Source organism: Thamnophis elegans, chromosome 8 (assembly GCF_009769535.1).
Source record: "Thamnophis elegans isolate rThaEle1 chromosome 8, rThaEle1.pri, whole genome shotgun sequence".
In the NCBI taxonomy this organism is placed as follows: Eukaryota; Metazoa; Chordata; class Lepidosauria; order Squamata; family Colubridae; genus Thamnophis; species Thamnophis elegans.
This window is the reverse complement of record NC_045548.1, coordinates 67,847,849-67,867,635: the sequence shown is the minus strand read 5'-3', so window position 1 is coordinate 67,867,635 and position 19,787 is coordinate 67,847,849. Positions and strand designations below refer to the sequence as shown.

Below are 19,787 nucleotides of genomic sequence, written 5' to 3'. Positions count from 1 at the left end.
TACAACTCAGAAACGAGAGTCTGTTTTTCCACTAACAGGAACTGAAACGAATGTCAGGGAGTTCATTATCCCACTCAGGAAGCTAAAATGCTTATGCAAAAATGCATGAATGATGGATAAACAGGACCATCTCTTACAGCCAGAAAGAAAGGAGAAAACGCAGGAGGCAGAAGGAAGGAGGAGTTTTATAGATTAGAGTTGGCAAAGTCGAAAGGAAAACACGCCGGCATTGCTTCCAGGTTGAGTTACTGGGCAAGGAGAGGACAGAGGGAGCCAGTGTATTGCATCACGCACTTGCACAAAAAGCCAAAACACAACTTGCCTTTCAGTCTACACAAACGAGATACAGCTTATCTTCGACTCTCAGGTTAGGCCACCCCACCCTTGGCTGATGTGTTTTCTATTCGGAGGTTGAGGCAGCTCAGAGAGCGACACCCAGTTCCACAGATACAAGGGAACCAAACAAGGGCCTTTCCGATGACTGCTTGGGAAAGCATGCTTAAAATTGACGGCTTCCGCTAACATTTGGCATCCAAAAAGCCAAGAGTCAGCTTTGAAAGTGTATCTGGAATGACTGGATTCTCACAAGGTGCACGGATGGGGTGTGTCTTGGGCAGAGAGGGGGTGGGGGTGTCTCCAAACTCGGCAACTTTTAAGACTTGTGGACTTCAAACTCCCAGAATTCTTCAGCCGGCCATGTTTACCAAGGTGGCCGTTCTCACCCTCTGATATCGCCAGCAAAAAGGGCTGGCTGGTTGAGGAATTCAGACAGACAGATTAACAGAGTTGGAAGGGACCTTATAAGTCATCTAGTCCAGCCTCCCGCTCAAGCAGAAGACCCTACACCATTTCTGACAAATGGCAATCCAATCTCTTCTTGAAAGCCTCCAGTGATGGGAGCTCCCACAACTTCTGAAGGCAACTTCTGTTCCATGGGTTGATTGTTCTCCCTGTCAGAAAATGTCTCCTTATTCCTAGGCTGAATCTCTCCTTGTTCAGTTTCCATCCGTTATTCATTATCTGGCCTTTGGGTGCTTTGGAAAATAGCTTGACCCCCCCCCTCCCTCTCTGTGGCACTGCTGGAACACTGCTGTCATGTCTCCCCTGGTCCTTCTCTTCACTAGACTAATTCTGGGAGTTGAAGTCCACAAGTGTTAAAGTTGCCAGTTTGGCGGTGCCTGCTCTTGGGTTAGCATACTTGAATGGGCAATGACAAAACCACAATTGGAGAGTGGTGGGCTGCTGCCTATTGCTGTCCTATTTAGCCTTGTTTTTTATGTTGCACGCATGCGCGCAAGGTGTGAGAGCGAAGCGCATGTGCGCATGCTCACAACCAGCGAACCAGTTGTTAAGGTAAGTGCAGCCCACCTCTGGATAGAAATGTTTTTTTCTCTTTCTTTCCTGGAAGCCTATTTTACTGGCTACGTCAGAGGGTGAGAACGACACCTTTGTAAGCATATACAGATCCTCCCTTGGCTAACACTTGTGCTTAAAGACACCAACATAAACAGTGCATTATTGTCAAGTCACGTGCACACCCACAACTGTTTGACTGCTGAGTCACGGAAGAAGTTGAAAGCTGGTTCCACCTTTCCCGTCAAAGGCAGGCAGCTCCTTGCCTTACGACCACAGCGGAGCCCCAAATTTTTCCATTGCTAAGCGAGAAAGTGAGCACAGCTGGCTGGGGAATTCTGGGAGTTGAAGTCCACAGGACTTAAAGTCGCCAAGGTTGAGAAACGCTGGTTTAAAGGGTAAGCGGCAGCCTTAAATCTGGATTAACCAAGCTGGGTTTCAAACTGTAAATCCAGCTGTTCAAAAGGCTAAAGCCTCTAAGATCAACAGGTTTTACAAGAAGCGGGACACACAGCCTGTTGCCCTTGAAGTTGGACTGTCTGCGGTCTAAGAAACCAACAAAAACCAACAACAGCTGGACTCCGCCCTGAAAGATACGATAGCCACGCAAGGGAAAAGGACGATTAGAAATCGTTGCCAGACTCCTATTCCACACCTCCATTTTTAAAAAAAAAAATGCCAATCCATCATTCTAGCACTGGGATCACCCCCTGGTCCTGCCCAGCTTTGTAAGAATCACAACTGCATTTCGCTCTTACATCACCAGCACAAAAAGATTCTGTAATCGAAGGCCAGCTGGTGATCCTGTCATCTCCATGATGGATGGGAGACAGGAGAATTCTCTGGCACTTCTACCATGGCTAAACTGGGCAGCACAGTCAGGCCATGTGGATGTGAATAGGCTCAGGGAGCTCAAAAGCTCTTTTCTATTAAGCGGAGGGGAAGAAGGGAAGCGACAGAGCCTGCAATATTTATACAGGAGGTCCTCAACTTAGGACCACAACCGAGACCCAAAATTCCCACTGCTAAGCAAGCACGTTGTTTAAGTGAGTCACACCCCATTTTGCAACCTGCTTGTTAAATGAATCACTGCGGTTGTTAAGTGAATCAGGCGGTGGCTAAGCAAACCCGGCTTCCCCCGTTAACTTTGTTGGGCTGGGAAGTTCACAAATGGTGACCAACATGAGGATGTTGCAACCATCAGAAATGCATGCTGGTTGTGTCACACACCCAAATTTTGATCAAGTGATCGTGGGGATGCTGCAACGCTCGTTAAGTGGGACAACTGGTCCTAGCACATTCCCCCGCCCTCCCGCTGCTGTTGTAACTTTATAAACGGTCGCTAAATGGACCGCTGTAAGTCGAGGCCAAGCCGTATCGCAAATTCCAGCTAAAGCAAATCTGATTTTCCAATGAAATCCAACATTAGCAAGCAGTTTCACCAGATTGTAGTTCATATGTTCAGCAATGCTTGCGCCGGATGGAGGGCTCCAGACAAGCAAAGGGGAATCCATAGATGTAGCAAGCCAAGATTTCTGTGGATGTGGCCGAAGATATAGAGGTCTTCCACCTGTGGGATAAGTGCATTTGAGATCTCAATCGTCCTGAGCCAGGGGAAGGGTTTCAGGAAAGTGATGCATTTACAAGATGGACACACACGTGCGCACCGACACAAAAATGGACACAAAAACGCTGAACGCAAGAGTGACATCTCTCGTCCCCGAGGCAAAGGGAGTAGTAGATGGAACTAGCAAAAGAAGAAGCTCATATCATCGTCCTCCTTCAGTTGCTCCGGGACCACTTGATCAGAGAGCCGTACATCCTGGTCGGCATACCCAGATTCCAAAACGGCGTTGAACCAAGGGTGGAGCAAAATTTCCGGAGCGGTGAGTCTTTCGGAGGGTTCTCGCCTAAGGAGGCTGCGGATGAGACACCGTGCTTTGGGGGAGACGTGGTCCGGGATGCAGAACTGTCCACGCCGGATTTTGGAAAAGAGGGCAGTAGGATCCGAGTCATGAAAGGGATAACGTCCCACTAAGAGAGTGTACAGCATAACTCCTAAGCTCCAAACGTCAGCCGACTTCCCGGAATAGGTTCCCATTGTGTTTAAGATTTCTGGACTGACGTAAGCCGGGCAGCCGTGTTTATCTGACAATGCATCGTCCTCTCCTTTCATGATGTGGGTATCTTCCAGGCTTTCGAGCCTCAGCTGCATTCTGGAGGACAGAAGAGGACAAGACTTGAGTTAGAATGTCAGAGAGGCAAAACATACACACTTCTCTCCTAACCAAACATTGGCTACCATACTGAAATAAAGGTAAAGGTTCCCCTCGTACATATGTGCTAGTCGTTTCTGACTCTAGGGGGTGGTGCTCGTCTCCGTTTCAAAGCCGAAGAGCCAGCGTTTTCTGAAGACGTTCTCTGTGGTCATGTGGCCAGCATGACTAAACGCCAAAGGCACATGGAAGGCTGTTACCTTCCCACCAAAGGTGGTCCCTATTTTTCTACTTGCATTTTTACATGCTTTCGAACTGCTAGGTCGGCAGTTCTGAAATAGCAACCTGCGTATCAAAACACCGCGGAGAGTTTCTACACAGGGTTAATCGGAGAGTTTCTACACAGGGTTAATCGGAGAGTTTCTACACAGGGTTAATCGGAGAGTTTCTACACAGGGTTAATCGGAGAGTTTCTACACAGGGTTAATCGGCAAAAGTGATAAAAGTAATGGCACAGGCTATGGAGTTCGCCTAACTTCATCAGCCTGTACTCTTTCTCAAGGACATAGGCAATTTTATTATACGCGTGAGCCATTGTTGATCGAATGCCACAGTCAAAATGCTCGGGAGCATGACTTTTGAACCCCGATGGCTCACACGCCTGGGCCACTTGAAAACATTAAACAAAGGGGAAATCATGAGTCGATTGAGTAAAAATGCATTTCTTCTCATTCAATGTCACAGGGTTATAAAAGGTAGTCCTCGACTTACAACTGTTTGTTTAGTGACCGTTTAAAGCAGAAGTCTTCAAACTTGGCAACTGCAAGACTTGTGGACTTCAACTCCCAGAAGAGCTGAGCGGGCTGGAGAATTCTGGGAGTTGAAGTCCATAAGTCTTAAAGTTGCCAAGTTTGGGGACCTCTGGTTTAACGTTACAGCGGCATTGAAAAAAAAAAAGAACTTAGGACCGTTCTTCACACTTATGAACCCGGGGCTCACATGATCAGAATCCAAGCACTTGGCAACTGACTCATATTTATGACGGTTGCAGTGTCCTGGGGTCATGCGATTGCCTTTTGCGACCTTGTCAAGCAAAGTCAATGGGGAAAGCAGATTTGGTTAAAACCGTGTGACTAACTTTAACCCCTGAAGTGTTTACCACTGTGGGCTGAGAAAGTTCATCAAATGGGGCCAAAACTCACTTAGTGACTGTCTTGTTTAGCAATGGAAACTGTGGGCTCAACTGTGGTCGTAAGTGTAGAACGATCTGTAACGCAGGTAAAGGGAGTAAATTAGCCATCATTTGCTTTCTTCGAGAATTGTCACCTCTTAAAAAGGGGGGGGGGAGGAGGAAACACAGCAAAACCTCTACGCACGAATGAGGCCACAAGAGAGCCAGTATCCAACACACAACTATTGTCAACGGGTTGTCAGTCATCAAAGGAGAAAGGAGAGAAGGAAATGACATGTACACGAGAGAGACTCCATTACAGAAGGACACATCTTGGATGAAAGCCAATTTTGTCTTGGTGACATCAAGCCTTAACTCGCTGACGGGATTGCAGCCAAAACTTACATCCCTTTTGTTCCTGAAATAGTTGTCAACTCTCTAGTTCAGTTTATACAACATCCCCCCACCCCTCATTTCACAACACATATACAGAAGGAACCTTGCAGGTTTCACACCTTTCATGCAGAATTCTCTCCCCCCAATGTTGCATTGTTGGAGTGCTGTTCTTTTATATTTGTGGATTAAATGTTTCCTGGCTTCTGTGGGGCAGGGGGCCACTTTCATCACACCATTGGCTGGCCAGCCTCCTTGCCCTGACCTTCCTCCTCCCTTCCCCCTCCTCTCCTAGCTGGTCCTGTACATGGAAAATATGAGTCAGATTGATTACCTGCTCTCCAACTGGCTGGTGGGACCCAAGTTTCACACCTGTGCTTACTAAGGCTAACCTCTTGCCCAATATTGCTTCACCTCCGGGGTTACCAAACACGCTGCACACACACACACACACGCACACACACACAACATCAGCCCTGCGCAATTACTAAGTTTCTAAATTAGCAGCACCGAGTGCAATCTGCTATTTCAGCAAGCGATTCAATTTTATCACCAACAGCCAAGAACAAACAACTGTTTCCCTGCAAAGAAGGAACAGTGGCTGTTTTTTTAGGTCAACGTGTACTTTCTGATAGATTGCCCTCGTTCCCCAGGCCCGCTGGTTGCCAAAGACGAGCCATTGTTTCGCTGCGGGCTTTCAACCTTGACTTTGATTGACTGATTCACACATGCCTGTTCAACCCTTGTGGAGCACCCAATGGCCTGAAGTTATGAAGTCACCTAATGGCACTGAAAACACAAAGCAGGGGAACCGCTTCATCCGCGGCGCAGAAACCTAGCTACGCATCTCGCCATGAAAGCTTTCGTTCAGCAACCCCTTTGCCCCAATTGTCACTCTGTGTGCCCACATTCAGGTGTCCAAGCAGGACATTTAATAGAACAACCTGATTTTTTTTTGTTTTTACAAACCGTGTCCCAAAGGGGCTTTTCCCAGAAGGCTGAAGCGTCTTGGATGAGAAGTGAAACGTTTTCAGAGAGAGAGAGAGAGAGAGAGGGAGGGAGGGAGGGAGGGACGGAGAGAGAGAGAAAATAGCAATAGCAATAGCAGTTAGACTTATATACCGCTTCACAGGGCTTTCAGCCCTCTCTAAGCGGTTTACAGAGTCAGCATATTGCCCCCAACAACAATCCGGGTCCTCATTTTACCCACCTCGGAAGGATGGAAGGCTGAGTCAACCCTGAGCCGGTGAGATTTGAACAGCCGAACTGCTGAACTGCAGTCAGCTGAAGTAGCCTGCAGTGCTGCATTTAACCACTGCGCCACCTCGGCTCCCAAGGAAGACCAGTTAGTTGCCTTTTGGAAAAACACAGTTTTGGGGCAACCACTTGAGAGACCGCCTACTGCCAATTACCTCCACCAGACCGATACAATCGCATAGATTAGGCCTCCTCTGAATTCCATCATCCAGCCAGTGTAAACTGGCAACTACTCGGAGGAGAGCCTTCTCGGTGGCTGCTCCGACCCTCTGGAACGAACTCCCCGTGGAGATTCGGACCCTCACCACCCTCCAGTCCTTCTGCGCCGCTTTAAAGATCTGGCTGTCCCGGCTGGCCTGGGGTTAATGATTCTAACCCCACTCGAATTGTGTGACTGTTGTGTTTTTTAATATGTTGTATTGCTTTTATGTTGGAAATTGTTTGTCCTTCCCCCCCCCTTTTTGAACTGTGAGCCGCCCTGAGTCCCCCCAGGGAAAAGGGCGGCATACAAATAAAGGGAAATGAAATGAAATGAAAACCATGATCTGGCTGATGGAGAATCTCCATAAAGATCTTCACAAAATACTTTCCTATAACAGGTGTGCTCACCTATCTCGGTTAGCCAAAAAAAAAAAGAATCAAGCAAATTTGCACAAGGTGTACATGCAATGACTATGAGCATCACGCATCAGAGTGGATGGAAGCACATTTATAAAAACATAGCAATAGGTCCTTGCTTTGCCCACAAAAGCCTATTTTACCCTGCAACTCCTTCCTTTGTCAGCTTTTTGCACCATGTTCTTAGCAATTATGAGTCCTGGTGGTGCAGTTGTTAGAATGCAGTATTGCATGGTTGACTCTGCCCACTGCCAGAAGTTTGATCCTGACCAGCTCAAGGTTGAGTCAGCCTTCTATCCTTCCGAGGTAGATAAAATGAGGACCCAGATTGTAAGGGATAATAGGCTGACTCTATAAATTGCTTAGAGAGGGCTGTAAAAGTTTAGTTTAGTTTAGTATCATTGTACCTCGTACAACAAAATTAAAAGCACTATGAAGTGGTGTATATCTAAGTACTATTGTTAATTATTTGTAGCTCCTTTGCCTGCAGACACCAAAGTTGGGGCAATGCACTTGATCTCCTGCCTATTTGCTGTGTTAAAGCTGGACTACATGTTTTGAAAAAGGCAGTGATAGTCCAAATCCACTTCTCAAGCTTTCTTACTCAGCAGCGTCAACTTCCAAGTTGCTTTAACATTTTTATGACGTTATAGGATGAAATAAGATACAAAATACAAAAGCAAATAGGAAAACAACAGGGAGGAAGAGGGGGAAGTGAGGGAGGATAAGAAAAAAGAAAGAAAAGGAAACATTGACTCCTGACTCTTTCTGTTGCAGTAAAATAAGGCATTACCATCAAATCACAACATTTTTGTTTCTTTCATAACAATATGAACAAGCCATTTCTTCCAACTTGCAAGAAAACTGAAATAGATTTTACCCACCCATCTCCACAAATACAATGGCTTACTAAATTCAAAAGCTTCTCTGCATCAGTTGAACAATCATTTAGCCAGCATTGTTTCCATAGGCATTCTTCCCCCTTAAGGGATTCTACCCCACTGCTATTCAGAAGTGCTAATTTGCAGCAGGAGCCCTGAACCTCCCCACCCAAAAATCCCTCCAAAAAGGTTTGGGAACTAAGAGAGACCCAGGAATTAAATGCTAGAAGATGTAATCTCCTCTTAGGGAAAATAATGTTATCTACCAGATAAGACATGGAGACTCCAGTCCATAGTGAGGTGCTACCCCACCCAGATTGAAGAATTCAGAATTAGGCTGGGAATAATTTTACCTTGATGTAACACAGAACAATCAGCAACTCCTTCACCCAAACCAAAAACACTGAAATTAAACACCAAAGGCTTTAGAGCATGCATGCGCATACAGGGAGAATTAACGACACAATCCCTAGCATTCACAAGCAACTCTGCTCCATCACTTCAAAGCAATGTGCGGATCGCAGCAATCAGGCGTGAAATTGCTTTGGATGCCAAAAGCAGGACTCCCACCAAGTTCAAATGGGCTGCTTTTTCCTACCTATTCTGGGCCTGCTGACACATGACCCAACTACAGTTATCTTCAAAGAAGGGATCTCAAAAGCCCCTCCCTTCTGCCCTTGGCGCTCTTTCTTTTAAGGGGTCCTGCAGTTTTATCTTCAGAGGAGGGGAAAGAAAAATAACCTTGCATTGTTGGCACAGTTGTGAGGTTGGGTGGAGCAGCGTGCACCCAAGCCTGTGGAACACATCCATGAAAACTTCACAATGTTTTCTCTCCACCTGCCCTTAGGGCCAAGAGTAACAAAGTTGGAAGGGACCTTATAGGTCATCTAGTCCAACCCCCCACCTCCCGTCTCAAGCAGGAGACCCTACACCATTTCTGACAAATGGCAGTCCAATCTCTTCTTGAAAGCTTCCAGTGATGAAGCTCCCACAACTTCCAAAGGCAACTTCTGTTCCATTGATTGAAAGTGTCTCCTTATTTCTAGTTTGAATCTCTCCTTGGTCAGTTTCCATCCATTATTCCTTGTCTGGCCTTCAGGTGCTTTGGAAAATAACTTGACCTCCTCCCCCCTCCTCTCTGTGGCAGCCCCTCAAGTATTGGAAGACTGCTATCAAGTCTCCCCTGGTCCTTCTCTTCACTAGACTAGCCATGCCCAGTTCCTGCAACCGTTCATCCTATGTTTTAGCCTCCTAATCATCCTGGTTGCTCTTCTCTGCACTTTTTCTAGAGTCTCAACGTCTTTTTTATAGTGTGGTGACCAAAACTAGATGCAGTACTCTAGGTGTGGCCTTAGTAAGGCTTTATAGAGTGGTGTTAATACCTGCACCAATTCTTTCAAGATGCCCAATAAACTGGGCCAACTCACAGCTAAAACTTCGCACATTGTGATTAACCCAAACTACAGGATTCGTTCTCTAAAAATACAATGCAAACCTACACTGGGGGTAGGAGGGAGATGGTGCCAAGCTGTGCATGGCAGGTAATCCTCGACTTACAGCCGTTTGTTTAGAGAGGTTCAAAGTTACAACGGCACTAGGGAAAAAAAGAGTTATGGCAGTTTGTCCCACTTACGACCATTGCAGCATCTGCATAGTCACCTAATCAAATTTCAGATGCTTGGCAACTGACTCAACAACTGACTCTTATTTATGACGGTTGAAGTGTCCCAGGGTTATGTTTTGCGACCTCCTGGCAAGCAAATTCCATGGGGAAGCCAGATTCACTTAACAACTGCCATCACTAACTTAACAACTGCAGCGATTCACTTAATCACTGGGGCAAGAGAGGTTGTAAAATGGGGCAAAACCCACTAACTGTCTCGTTTAGCAACAGAAAATTTGGGGCGAATTGTGGTCGTAAATCGAGGACAATCTGTATTAAAACTTGACCCCAAATGGTCAACCGTATTCCTTCTACATCAAACCAAGGTGGCATGTAGGCCTTCAAGGCTCAAGACCTTATTGAACAATAAAGGGCACACAAACAGGTGTACACAATTGCAGAAAACACACTCAGTACTTCCCATTGTAGGCTTACACTTACAGGCTAAGCCTGTAACCTCTCTCTGTAGCTTCCGTCCTCCCAACCCTCCCATTCATAACAGGTTCTTTATGTAATTCTCATTTGCCGTCAATGCCCAAACACAATTCATTTAAATGCATGACACTTAAAAGTACATCAATCTTTAATTCATGTCTATTCAGCCGCACACCTAACCTTGTAATCTAAGTCAAACCACATGGGACAAAGTCATTCGTAGACCAGTTATGCTAGTTTCTTCCTTTTTTGTTTTTTTTAAAACTTGTTTGGATGGAAGCCAATTAACTATTGGGAACTTCAGCTCAATCGAGACAATGCATTTTGGATTTCAAACAGCTCGGCTCCCACCCTCATGCCAGCAGCCGGAGTCTTGTTAGTTGACATTAAGGTATTCCACTTAGCAATCAGAATCGCGTCCCCGGTTCTGTACCAAATTTATTTATTTGCAAATATGGCAACTTAAAGAGCCACAGCACGCATGGCCTGAGGTGTACAATTGAGCCTCAGTGAAAAAGCTTAACATCCAAGCATCCGACAAGGATTAACCTAGTCATGTGTGCCCCTGCTGAGAAGCCAGGGTCTGGCACCAAACTGCCAGTTCACAACTCTGGGAGAAGCAGGCTTCGTTCATAAGCCATCCTGCATTATGTATTTATTTGCGTCAATAAGAATGTAGTTTTTTTTTTTTAAAAGCACAAAAATGATCTTAAGAGGTGGAAAGAATTGCAATTTAAATAAACAAACATGTGTGCGGCTCTAGGAACCTTTTTGCGATGTCGTTGGAAAGGACATTTAAGTGATATTTGTGGAGGAAGAAAAATGTAGAAGTAAGAAAGCAGTCCAATAAAAACATCGCCGTTAGCAGGGGTGGGTTTCACTTATTTTTACCACTGGTTCTCTCTGTGTGCACACCTTCCGTGCATGTGCCCGGCATTCTGTGCATGGCTTTGCTTTCGCACATACCTTCCGTGCATGCCTCAAAAACGCGGTTAAATAGGATGGCATAGTGCCAGGATGAGCGGGGAGGCCCACACGGGATGTCCGCTACCAGTTCGCCTGAACTGGTCGGAACCGGCTGAATCCCATCTCTGGCCATTTGGTTCAAAGTCTAAAAAAATAGCCCAAGGTGGTCAGGAATGGAGAAACTATGTTGGGTTCCAAAAATTATTTGTGCTCTGCCTACATGGCAATCATTCAAAATTCAACCCTTCACTAGACCAGTGTTTCTTTTCAACCTTGGAAGCTTGGAAGATATGTGGACTTCAACTCCCAGAATTCCCCACAATGGATCAATCATCCCACACATAGCTGCTGGGTTAATGGAAGAGACAAAGTCTCCATTACAGGTGGTCTTCGACTTACAACTGGCCGTTCCAAGTTATGACAGGCCCCGCCCCAAAGCGACTTATAACCCAGATTCAAAGTTTTGATGCCTTTCCCTGGAGTGACACGTTGGGTAAACCAGCCTGCAGTTACAGCTGTTATAGTAGCATCCCATGGGTTTTTTTTTTGCCTGAAACTTGAATTTATATTTAATTTCCAGCAACAAAACACACATTGGGAACAATGGGTTCACTTAACGACCATGACATCCGCTTAATGCCAGCCGCAAAAAGGTCATAAGCTTGGGGTCAGTTACATGAGTGTCTCGGCTTACGACCCTCGTAACATTCAACGGAAATTCTCAGCTCCCTTCTAGTCGTAGGTCAAGGACCACCTGTATATATAATTTGCTGTCTACTTGTTCAGCCTGTTTTGCCGATCTAAAGAGGCAGGCAAGATTGTGTCACAGTTGGGGCATTATTTTATGGCTGCTCTTTGTTACAGGGCTGAATGCTTTATCTTCCTTGACCTCACAACCACCCAATGAGTAATCCACAACTCCTATTAGTATTTTTATAGCAGGAACAATGCATTAGGAGGGGGAGTAATGGCACCCAAGTCAGCCCTATGCCATGTCCTTGGCCTGGAGGGTGCCAGCAAACCAAGGTGCCAGTGCTTCTTGTTAGACAGGAAGCAGGCTAGGCTGGCTGGGGAATTCTGGGAGTTGAAGTCCACACATCTTCAAGACGCCATGGTTGAGAAACACTGCCCTAGACCCTTAGACATTCTTCCGTGTAATAGTTCTTTGGATCCCAGCCAGAAGTGAGCCAACTGTTTATATAACATAAATGTTGGACTTGAACTAAGAAAAGGGAAGGTCGTATTTTGTGCCTGGGATGAGCGTTGTCCCTTGAATGCGCTCTGCCTCTCTGCCCTTCCCAACAGCATGAAGGGTATAATTTCACAGGGTGATCATCAGAATCATTGTGGCTTGATTATTGTGGGAGGTGTTATCGGATATTATTCCCTATAGAAAAGATAAAAAGTTTCCCCAGGCTGGATGGACATCTTTTCCTCATTCTAAAGAGGCCTATTTGGTACAGAGAACTGCTATATGATTCCCAGCAGGGGTCAACAACTGGCCCGCCATGGGCCAAATCCGGCCTAGTGATGAAACCCCAAAAAAAAACAAAGGCTACAGTTAAGCATTAGATGTGGCAATTGGGAGCACATGGTCTGAGGATCCTCCAACCATCACATAGGGCCCGTCCGCTCACCTTTCTTCATTAGAAAACACAAATTTCCTGAGTTTGAGGTCCCCCAGCACAATGGCTGACTGGTGGCAGTGAGCGACTGCAGAGACAATCTGTTTGAAGAGTCTGGCGGCTTCCTGCTCCGGGAGACGCTTGCAGCTCCTAACGTAGGAATGCATGTCGCCAAAGTCCTTGTCGAAAAAGACGTACGCCTTTGTGTCTCCCAGGATGACCTCCACAATCCCAGTGATGTTTCGGTGTGATGGCAACTGGATGTAAGGCCTGATTTTGTCCTGGTAGTGTTTGAGAGGGAAGACCTAGAGATGGAACCAAGTGGGGAGGGAGAAAGAAGAGAGGGAGAAGAGATTAAATAAGGTTTTATTGGCGTTTACAAGCAGCATGATATATTCTCTTGATGGATCCTGATCAAAATATCTGCAGTCGTGGGGGTCCTTGGTGTTGTCTGAGCTTGGTTACTTTCTTGCAGACATTTCATTACCCAATTAGAAAACATTTTATTAGAAACCCCACTCTCTTCTAGCCCTGATGGTGTTACCTAGTGGGGTAATGAAATGTCTACAAGAAACAGCCAAGCTCAGAGAGCACACAAAACCCATGAGTTTAATCCGGAGTTACAAATATTATCTTCTATTGGTATCTCTACCTTCATTAATCCATGTTCCTACAATTACTAGTAAATAGGGGACTCTCCATCAAATGACCCACCAAAGAGGAGATAGCAGAAAGTGCCACCTTGAAGAACGCGGCTATGATCCAAACAGAACAGCACGGAAAAAGAGAGACAAATCAAGCTTATGGAAAAACTATGCCCTTCTTGGAACAGATAACTGAAGTAAGACGCATTTTGTTTCTGTGCAAATTGTATTTAGATGAGGACGGGGGATTCATTTTGGGAAGATGATGGAATAATAATAATCCAAAGGAGCTGAAAGACAGGCAACTTGAACCACCTCCCAAACTGTTGAACTATGACATCCCACATGTCCCAAGATCCGTGTAGTGTCTTGGCCTGCTAAATTTTGGAAATTACTAACCTCCTAGAGCAGGGGTTAGCAACCTGTGGCTCTGGAGCCGCATGTGGCTCTTTCATCCCTCTGCTGCAGCTCCCTGTCGCCAGTCAATTCCACAATTGATAGGGATTTCAGTTAGGACAGGTAGAGGAAAAAGGATGCCGCGCTAGGAGACTCTATAGTGGGAGGACCGGAAATCTGGTTGGCTTCAGAATTGAACGGGGGGCTTCTGGTTAGGACCTTTGTGGCTCTTTGAATGTTTAAGGTTGCCGACCCCTGTCCTTGAGGTACATAGGGATCTTCCTGAGCTAGAGAAAACTTCTGCCTGTAGAGCATCCGGCATTAAATACTTATCATGGACAGCAAGGAAAGTCTTAGTTCCCTAACAAGGACAAGAAGTATCTGTCAGCCTCTGTACAGTGCTGACAGTATCCAGCTAACAGCCTACTGAAAACATAATACCAAATAAATCATACCCTGATCTAATCTGGGAAAGCAGTTCTGATGTACCGTATTGTTTTGTGGATACCTCTCTCCAGACACTGCTTAAATATCGCACCCCTTTGCGATAAAACTTTTAATATCTGCAAATTCCTGCTTTTTGCATTCGAGGAAGGGGGAAAAAAACCTCCAGCCCTGAATCTTTTGCACACTCACTGTAAACACTGGCCAGCAGTTCCCTGCCAGCAGGTATGTACAGTATGCTCTCCAGAGCGTCAAGGAAAAATGAAGGGGAGGTGTGTTGGGGGGGGGGGTGTTGAAGAGCTATTAAAAGCCACCCAGTGAGTCAAACAAAGGTGAAGGCAACCAAGCTGAAATTTCAAAGCACAGCAAGCATTTAGGCAAGGAAGAAGGGGATTAAAAGCCTCTCATACTTTATTCACAGATATTTTGCAAGACTGCAGTCATGTTCTGGGACTTGCGAAGAGCTTACTCACATCCTAAGCCAAACTGGAATCGGTGACTCTTCCAACTTGGCACAAACTCCCAGGGAGGAAAATATATTGCAAAGGGTCTCCCAACAATCACACACAGACAGCCTCTTCTTCCTAGCTACTTTCTCTCTTGGCCGTCATCATCATCATCAAAGTCCTCTACCAGAAGCCACCCCCCCACTTCCAACTAAAGTGATGCTAGCTAGGCTGTACCAGTCTGGTTGCAAACCCAGCGAAGGTTAAAAATAAATACTTCCAAGAGGATGGGATGATTTTCCTGATTTGGAAAAGAGCAATTCTCACCACAGGTCATTGCTGAAGAAGAGTTTGCAAGCCAGAACAGGCAGTCTTCTAAAAGATTCACAAACCGGATGTAGGGGCAGCTAGCGAACACATGGCTCCCTGCATTGCCTCCACTCCCAATCCAACAAAACAAAATTCTATCCACCCACTTAGGTTCCTGTTCTTCTCTTTTCTCTGTTATTATCTGCACTATGTTAGAATGTAGATTGTAAGGTGTATCAGGGAAGTCCATCTGGCAACTTGAGAGGGTAACCAGAGTCACGCCTGCTAGTAACTACACTTTAAGGAATAACAATGCGGGGTTCTAACTATATTTAGGCCATTTCTAAAAGCAGGAGAAAAGCAGAGGACGGTTAGAAGTGGAGGTCAATGATCAAAAGGCTCCCTAGAGCAGGGATCTTCAAATTTGGAAACTTTTCAGACGCGTGAACTTCAATTCCCAGAACTCCCCAGCGAATCCAATAACTTAAAGTTATGCATGCCAGCTGGGGATTCTGAGAATTGGAGTTCACAAGTCTTAAAAATTGCCAAGTTTTTTTTTTGGGGGGGGGGTGGAAACCCCTGCTCTAGAGGGAGGAGTCAATTATTTGGCCAGATTTTGATTTGAATGCTCTCCTGCATCACAAGAGTTCCACCGTGGACTTTTAAGCAGGGGTGAAATTCAGCAGGTTCTGGAGAACCAGTGGCAGAAATTTTAAGTAGTTTGGAGACCAGGCAAATGCCACTTTTGGCTGGCCCCAGAATGGGGAGGGAATGGAGATTTTGCAGTATCATTCCCCTGCCACACCCACAGAACCGGTAGTAATAAAAAATTGAATTTCACCACTGCTTTTAACGCTGGAGCAGCCCCATTTGTTTCAAACGGTTCTGCAGAAAAGAGCCAGCCAAAGAGCCGGGATTGCCCGGCAGGTGGCAGCAGGAAGCTTCACGGCTGTAGCTTCGGCCTCCTCTCTCTCTCTCTCCCGCAAAGGAGAGGAAGCAGAGGGAGGCACAGTGCGTGTTTTATTTAAAGAGCCGAGGAGAACCACCTCATGGAAAACTTGGAAAGCTCTCCGCTGCTAGTGGAGTCCTGCTTGCGTACTAGGCTGCGAGGAGGCGAGCAGAAAACAAGAGGATGACGGAGGAAAACCTTAACCCTTCCTTACTCCCAGGACCTTTCCCGATGCAGTTAAAAATATACACAACACACACACACACACAAACACACAACGCACGCATCCACTTCTTTTTCTTGCAGGGATTCGCTTCTTCAAATATCGCAGGGGAGGGGAAAACATTTCTAGGCCAAAGTCTGGGCTTGCAAAGCGCAGCGCAGCCGAATCGGGTCCCTAGGAGGAAATTAAGAAAGGCATCGCTTTTTGCAGGTATCCCACCCACCCACCCCCTTCTTTCTTTCCCGGGACCTTCTTTTTTGTCCCGATTCCGGCACAAACCGATGCCTTCTCGGCTTTCGGATGTAGGTTTCCTCGAAAGAAACCCCCCCCCCCCCAGGCGAGCTGGGTTTTTGTGTGTGTCTGTCCTTTTGCTTTTTTTAAAGGTCTCTTTAAAAGCAAAAAGGCAGAAAAGAAGCCCATGGGGTTCGAGAGGCAGTTTTCGGACTAACTGCTCCTTCTACGTTGTCTCCCCTCCTCCACGTTCACACAAACACACACAAACGCACCCTGCACCCACCCACCCCAAAATGCTCAGACCCGTCCTATGCAGCACATTACTTGTCCTAAAAGAAACGCGGCGGCTTTTTCTTGCAAGCTACTGCTTCTTATTATTATTATTCTTATTATTATTCTTATTATTATTATTATTATTATTATTATTATTATTATTATTATTATTATTGCGACCTGGCCATCGAAACTACACAGCTATGGATGAAGCATGTAACAGTGATACCTATTGTTATGGGGCACTTGGCACCATGTCCAAGAATTTTACAATATACTAATAATACTAATAATACCACTAATAATAAAATACATCAAGAAATTGCAGCTTCCTGCAATAACACCAGCAGAACTGCAAAAAACTGCGCTACTCGGAACATCTTATATTTTAAGAAGGTCCTTGGTTGATACCTAGGAGGCTGGCAGCAAACCGTATCAACCATTAGCACCAGTCACTGGTATCTGTGACACATCTTTAAATGTTCACTTGACTGAGTTTCATGTTTAACGAATGAAGTATATAATAATAATGATTCTTTAGGATCAGGGCTCAAGATATGCACCGTGAGATTGGCCGAGCTCCCTTCAACCAATTCAAGTCAGATCTTCGCTTTGCGATGCACAACATCTGATCCGGCTGCCCTTGAAACGCCGAGTAGTCCAGGCGGTTCCTCATCACCACCGAGTCCCATTCGGGGCGAAGAAGCGCCGCGCTCTTGGTCTCCCCACCGAAGAAGGTCGCTTCGCCCCCCCCCCCCAAGCCCCGAAGGAGGAGGTTGCAGAGGCTCCCCAGATCGCGCCGGCTTTCCCGGCCCCGCGGCTTACCTTGCAACGCAGCTCCCGGCCGGTGTTGATGTCGAGCGCCCTCGAAACGTGTTCCCGGTCGAGCAAGGGCAACAAAAGGTAGCCGGCCACCAAGCTGGGGCCCTGAGCGCTGGAAGGCGAACCTTCGCCGATTGGAGCCGGCGGGACCGGAGCGCAAGGCGACCCGGGCGCGCTGAGACAATCCTGAGGGACCGAGCTGGTGTAATCGACGGCCAAGCGGGCGCACTTGGCGGCGGCCGGAGCTTCCTCGCTGGCGGCGGCGGCGTCGTGCAAAAGCAGGCGCTTGGCAGGGGCGCTCCGGCAGCGGGGAGCGGCCGCCGGCGGGTGGAGAAGCGCGGCGGGGCTGCGGGGTTCCAGCTGGCGGCTCATGGAGCTGGAAGGCGGCGGGCGAGCAGGCAGGAGGACCTCGAGCTCCTGCGCCAAGGAAGCCGGACGGCGCCGGGAAACGAGGGAAGGGGCCGAGCGGGCTCTCGCTGCCTTCTTCTCCCGGCTGCTTCACCCGCTCCGTCCGCCCACCCTCCGCCTTAAAGGTAAGCAGCAACAGCAGCAGCCGAGCGTTGGGCGATGCCGTCCGGGCTGGCGCGCATCCCTTCCTGGCAGCCCCCGACAGCAGCTCCGAGCGCGCCCAGCCGCCCTCACCGTCTGCCGGCGCTTCTGCCAAACTCCTGGGAGCGCATCGAAGGGCTCCGTGACGCAAAGGGAAGTGGGCGGGGCCGCGGGGCTGCCAGCCCGCCGGCTCATTGGCGGCTGCGGCTCCATTCAGAAGACGCGGGAGCGAGCGGGCGGGCGGCCGGGCGGCCGGGGACGCGCTTTCTCGCTCTCTCTCTGCCAGCCGGAGGTTCCCGCGAGCGAGCCGTGAGGCGCGGGGCTGCGCTCCCCACAGAGACCCAGCCAACAACTCACCGTAGCTGAGGGGACAATTCAAATTTAATTATTTCACATGATTTTTAAAAACTTACTTTTTGCCATTCACATTTTGTTTGGTCCCTCCTTTGGCGTGCTTTATTTAATGATTCTATTTGACTAGGACTCCTACTCCTACTCCTACTCCTACTCCTACTAATTATTATTATTATTATTATTATTATTATTATTATTATTATTATTACTGTTGTTGTTGTACAATTGTATCACAGCGGCCAGTTGTTTCGCCGGATTTGGCATTGGTTACTAGTCGGGCCCCACCCAGGGGCCTAGGACGTCGTAACGTATTTTCGTAATATGCGTGCAGATCCAAGCAGTGCGGCTTTTTGCATTTGACTGATGGTGATTTTGTCAATTTTTAACTGTTTTAAATGTAATTCCAGTGCTTTTGGAATAGCACCCAGTGTGCCAATTACCACTGGAATTATTACTGCTGGTTTGTGCCATAGTCGTTGAATTTCGATTTTTAAGTCCTGGTATTTCGCGATTTTTTCATATTCCTTCTCGGCGACCCTGCTATCACCTGGTATTGCGATGTCTATGATTGTGACCTTATTTTTCTCAACCAGAGTGATGTCTGGTGTATTATGCGCCAGTATTTTGTCTGTTTGTATGCGAAAATCCCACAAGATCTTGACCATCTGATTTTCGGTGACTTTTTCAGGCTGATGTTCCCACCAGTTTGTTGCTGTTTTAATATTATATTTTTGGCACAAATTCCAATGGATCATTTGTGCTACTGAATTGTGTCGCAATTTATAATCAGCCTGCGCAATTTTTTTTACAGCAGCTGAGTATGTGAGCAACAGTTTCATCAGCTTCTTTGCAAAGTCTGCATATGGCATTTGTGGCATTTGTGCGGATAGCTTGTTCTTGCGCAGCCAGGATTAGTGACTCGTTTAGTGATTAGTTTCTTTCTTTAATGTACCTGCTGTTAGCCATAACCAAGTTTGTTCACTGTCCACTTTATCTTTTATTTTTTCCAGAAATTGGCCATGCAATGCTTTGTTCTGCCAACTCTCCATTCTTGATTTTATCACATATTATTATTATTGTTATTATTATTATTACATCATTATATATTTTATTCATTAAACATGAAACTCAGTCAACTGAACATTCAAAAATGCATCACAAATACCATTGACTGGTGCTAATGGTTAATATGGTTTGCTGCCAGTATCCTAGATATCAACCAAGTACCTTCTTACAATATAAGATGTTCCGAGTAGCACAGTTTTTTGCAGTTCCTCTGGTGTTATTGCAGGAAGCTGCAGTTTGTTGATGTATCTTATAAAATTCTTGGACATGGTGCCAAGTGCCCCTGGCATCTCCTGGTACCGCGATGTCAATACATTGTACATTTTGCTTTTCAACAACTGTGATTGTTGTTGTTATTGTTGTTGTTGTTGTAATTCTTGACCTGTGGCAAGTTGGCTGTGGTGAGATGACTGTAGTAAATTGGCCGTGGTGAATTGTCATAGACCCGTGTACTCATCCTCGTTAGTTCCAGTTGACACTGGACTAGAACCAGTGATCTCT

At 46.5% G+C, this 19,787-nt stretch overlaps 1 protein-coding gene across 1 annotated transcript; it reads right to left on the bottom strand.

Annotated features, from left to right (window-relative positions):
- Nucleotides 1–1,252: 1,252 nt before the first annotated feature.
- Nucleotides 1,253–17,968, bottom strand: TRIB1 (tribbles pseudokinase 1). The gene is made up of 3 exons (XM_032222749.1): nt 17,322–17,968; nt 12,591–12,883; nt 1,253–3,569 (listed from the first exon to the last, which is right to left on the bottom strand). The coding sequence occupies exons 1-3, from the start codon at nt 17,688–17,690 to the stop codon at nt 3,101–3,103; spliced, it is 1,131 nt and encodes a 376-aa protein (XP_032078640.1). The 5' UTR covers nt 17,691–17,968; the 3' UTR covers nt 1,253–3,100.
- Nucleotides 17,969–19,787: the final 1,819 nt, after the last annotated feature.

Excerpts from the sequence above, each read along its gene's own strand:
- TRIB1 (XM_032222749.1), bottom strand. The coding sequence starts at position 17,690 with ATGAGCCGCCAGCTGGAACCCCGCAGCCCCGCCGCGCTTCTCCACCCG. Across the intron at positions 12,884-17,321 it reads GCCGGGAGCTGCGTTGCAAG|GTCTTCCCTCTCAAACACTA; the intron begins GTAAGCCGCGGG and ends TTCCATCTCTAG. Across the intron at positions 3,570-12,590 it reads GTGTTTTCTAATGAAGAAAG|AATGCAGCTGAGGCTCGAAA; the intron begins GTGAGCGGACGG and ends TCTGTCCTCCAG.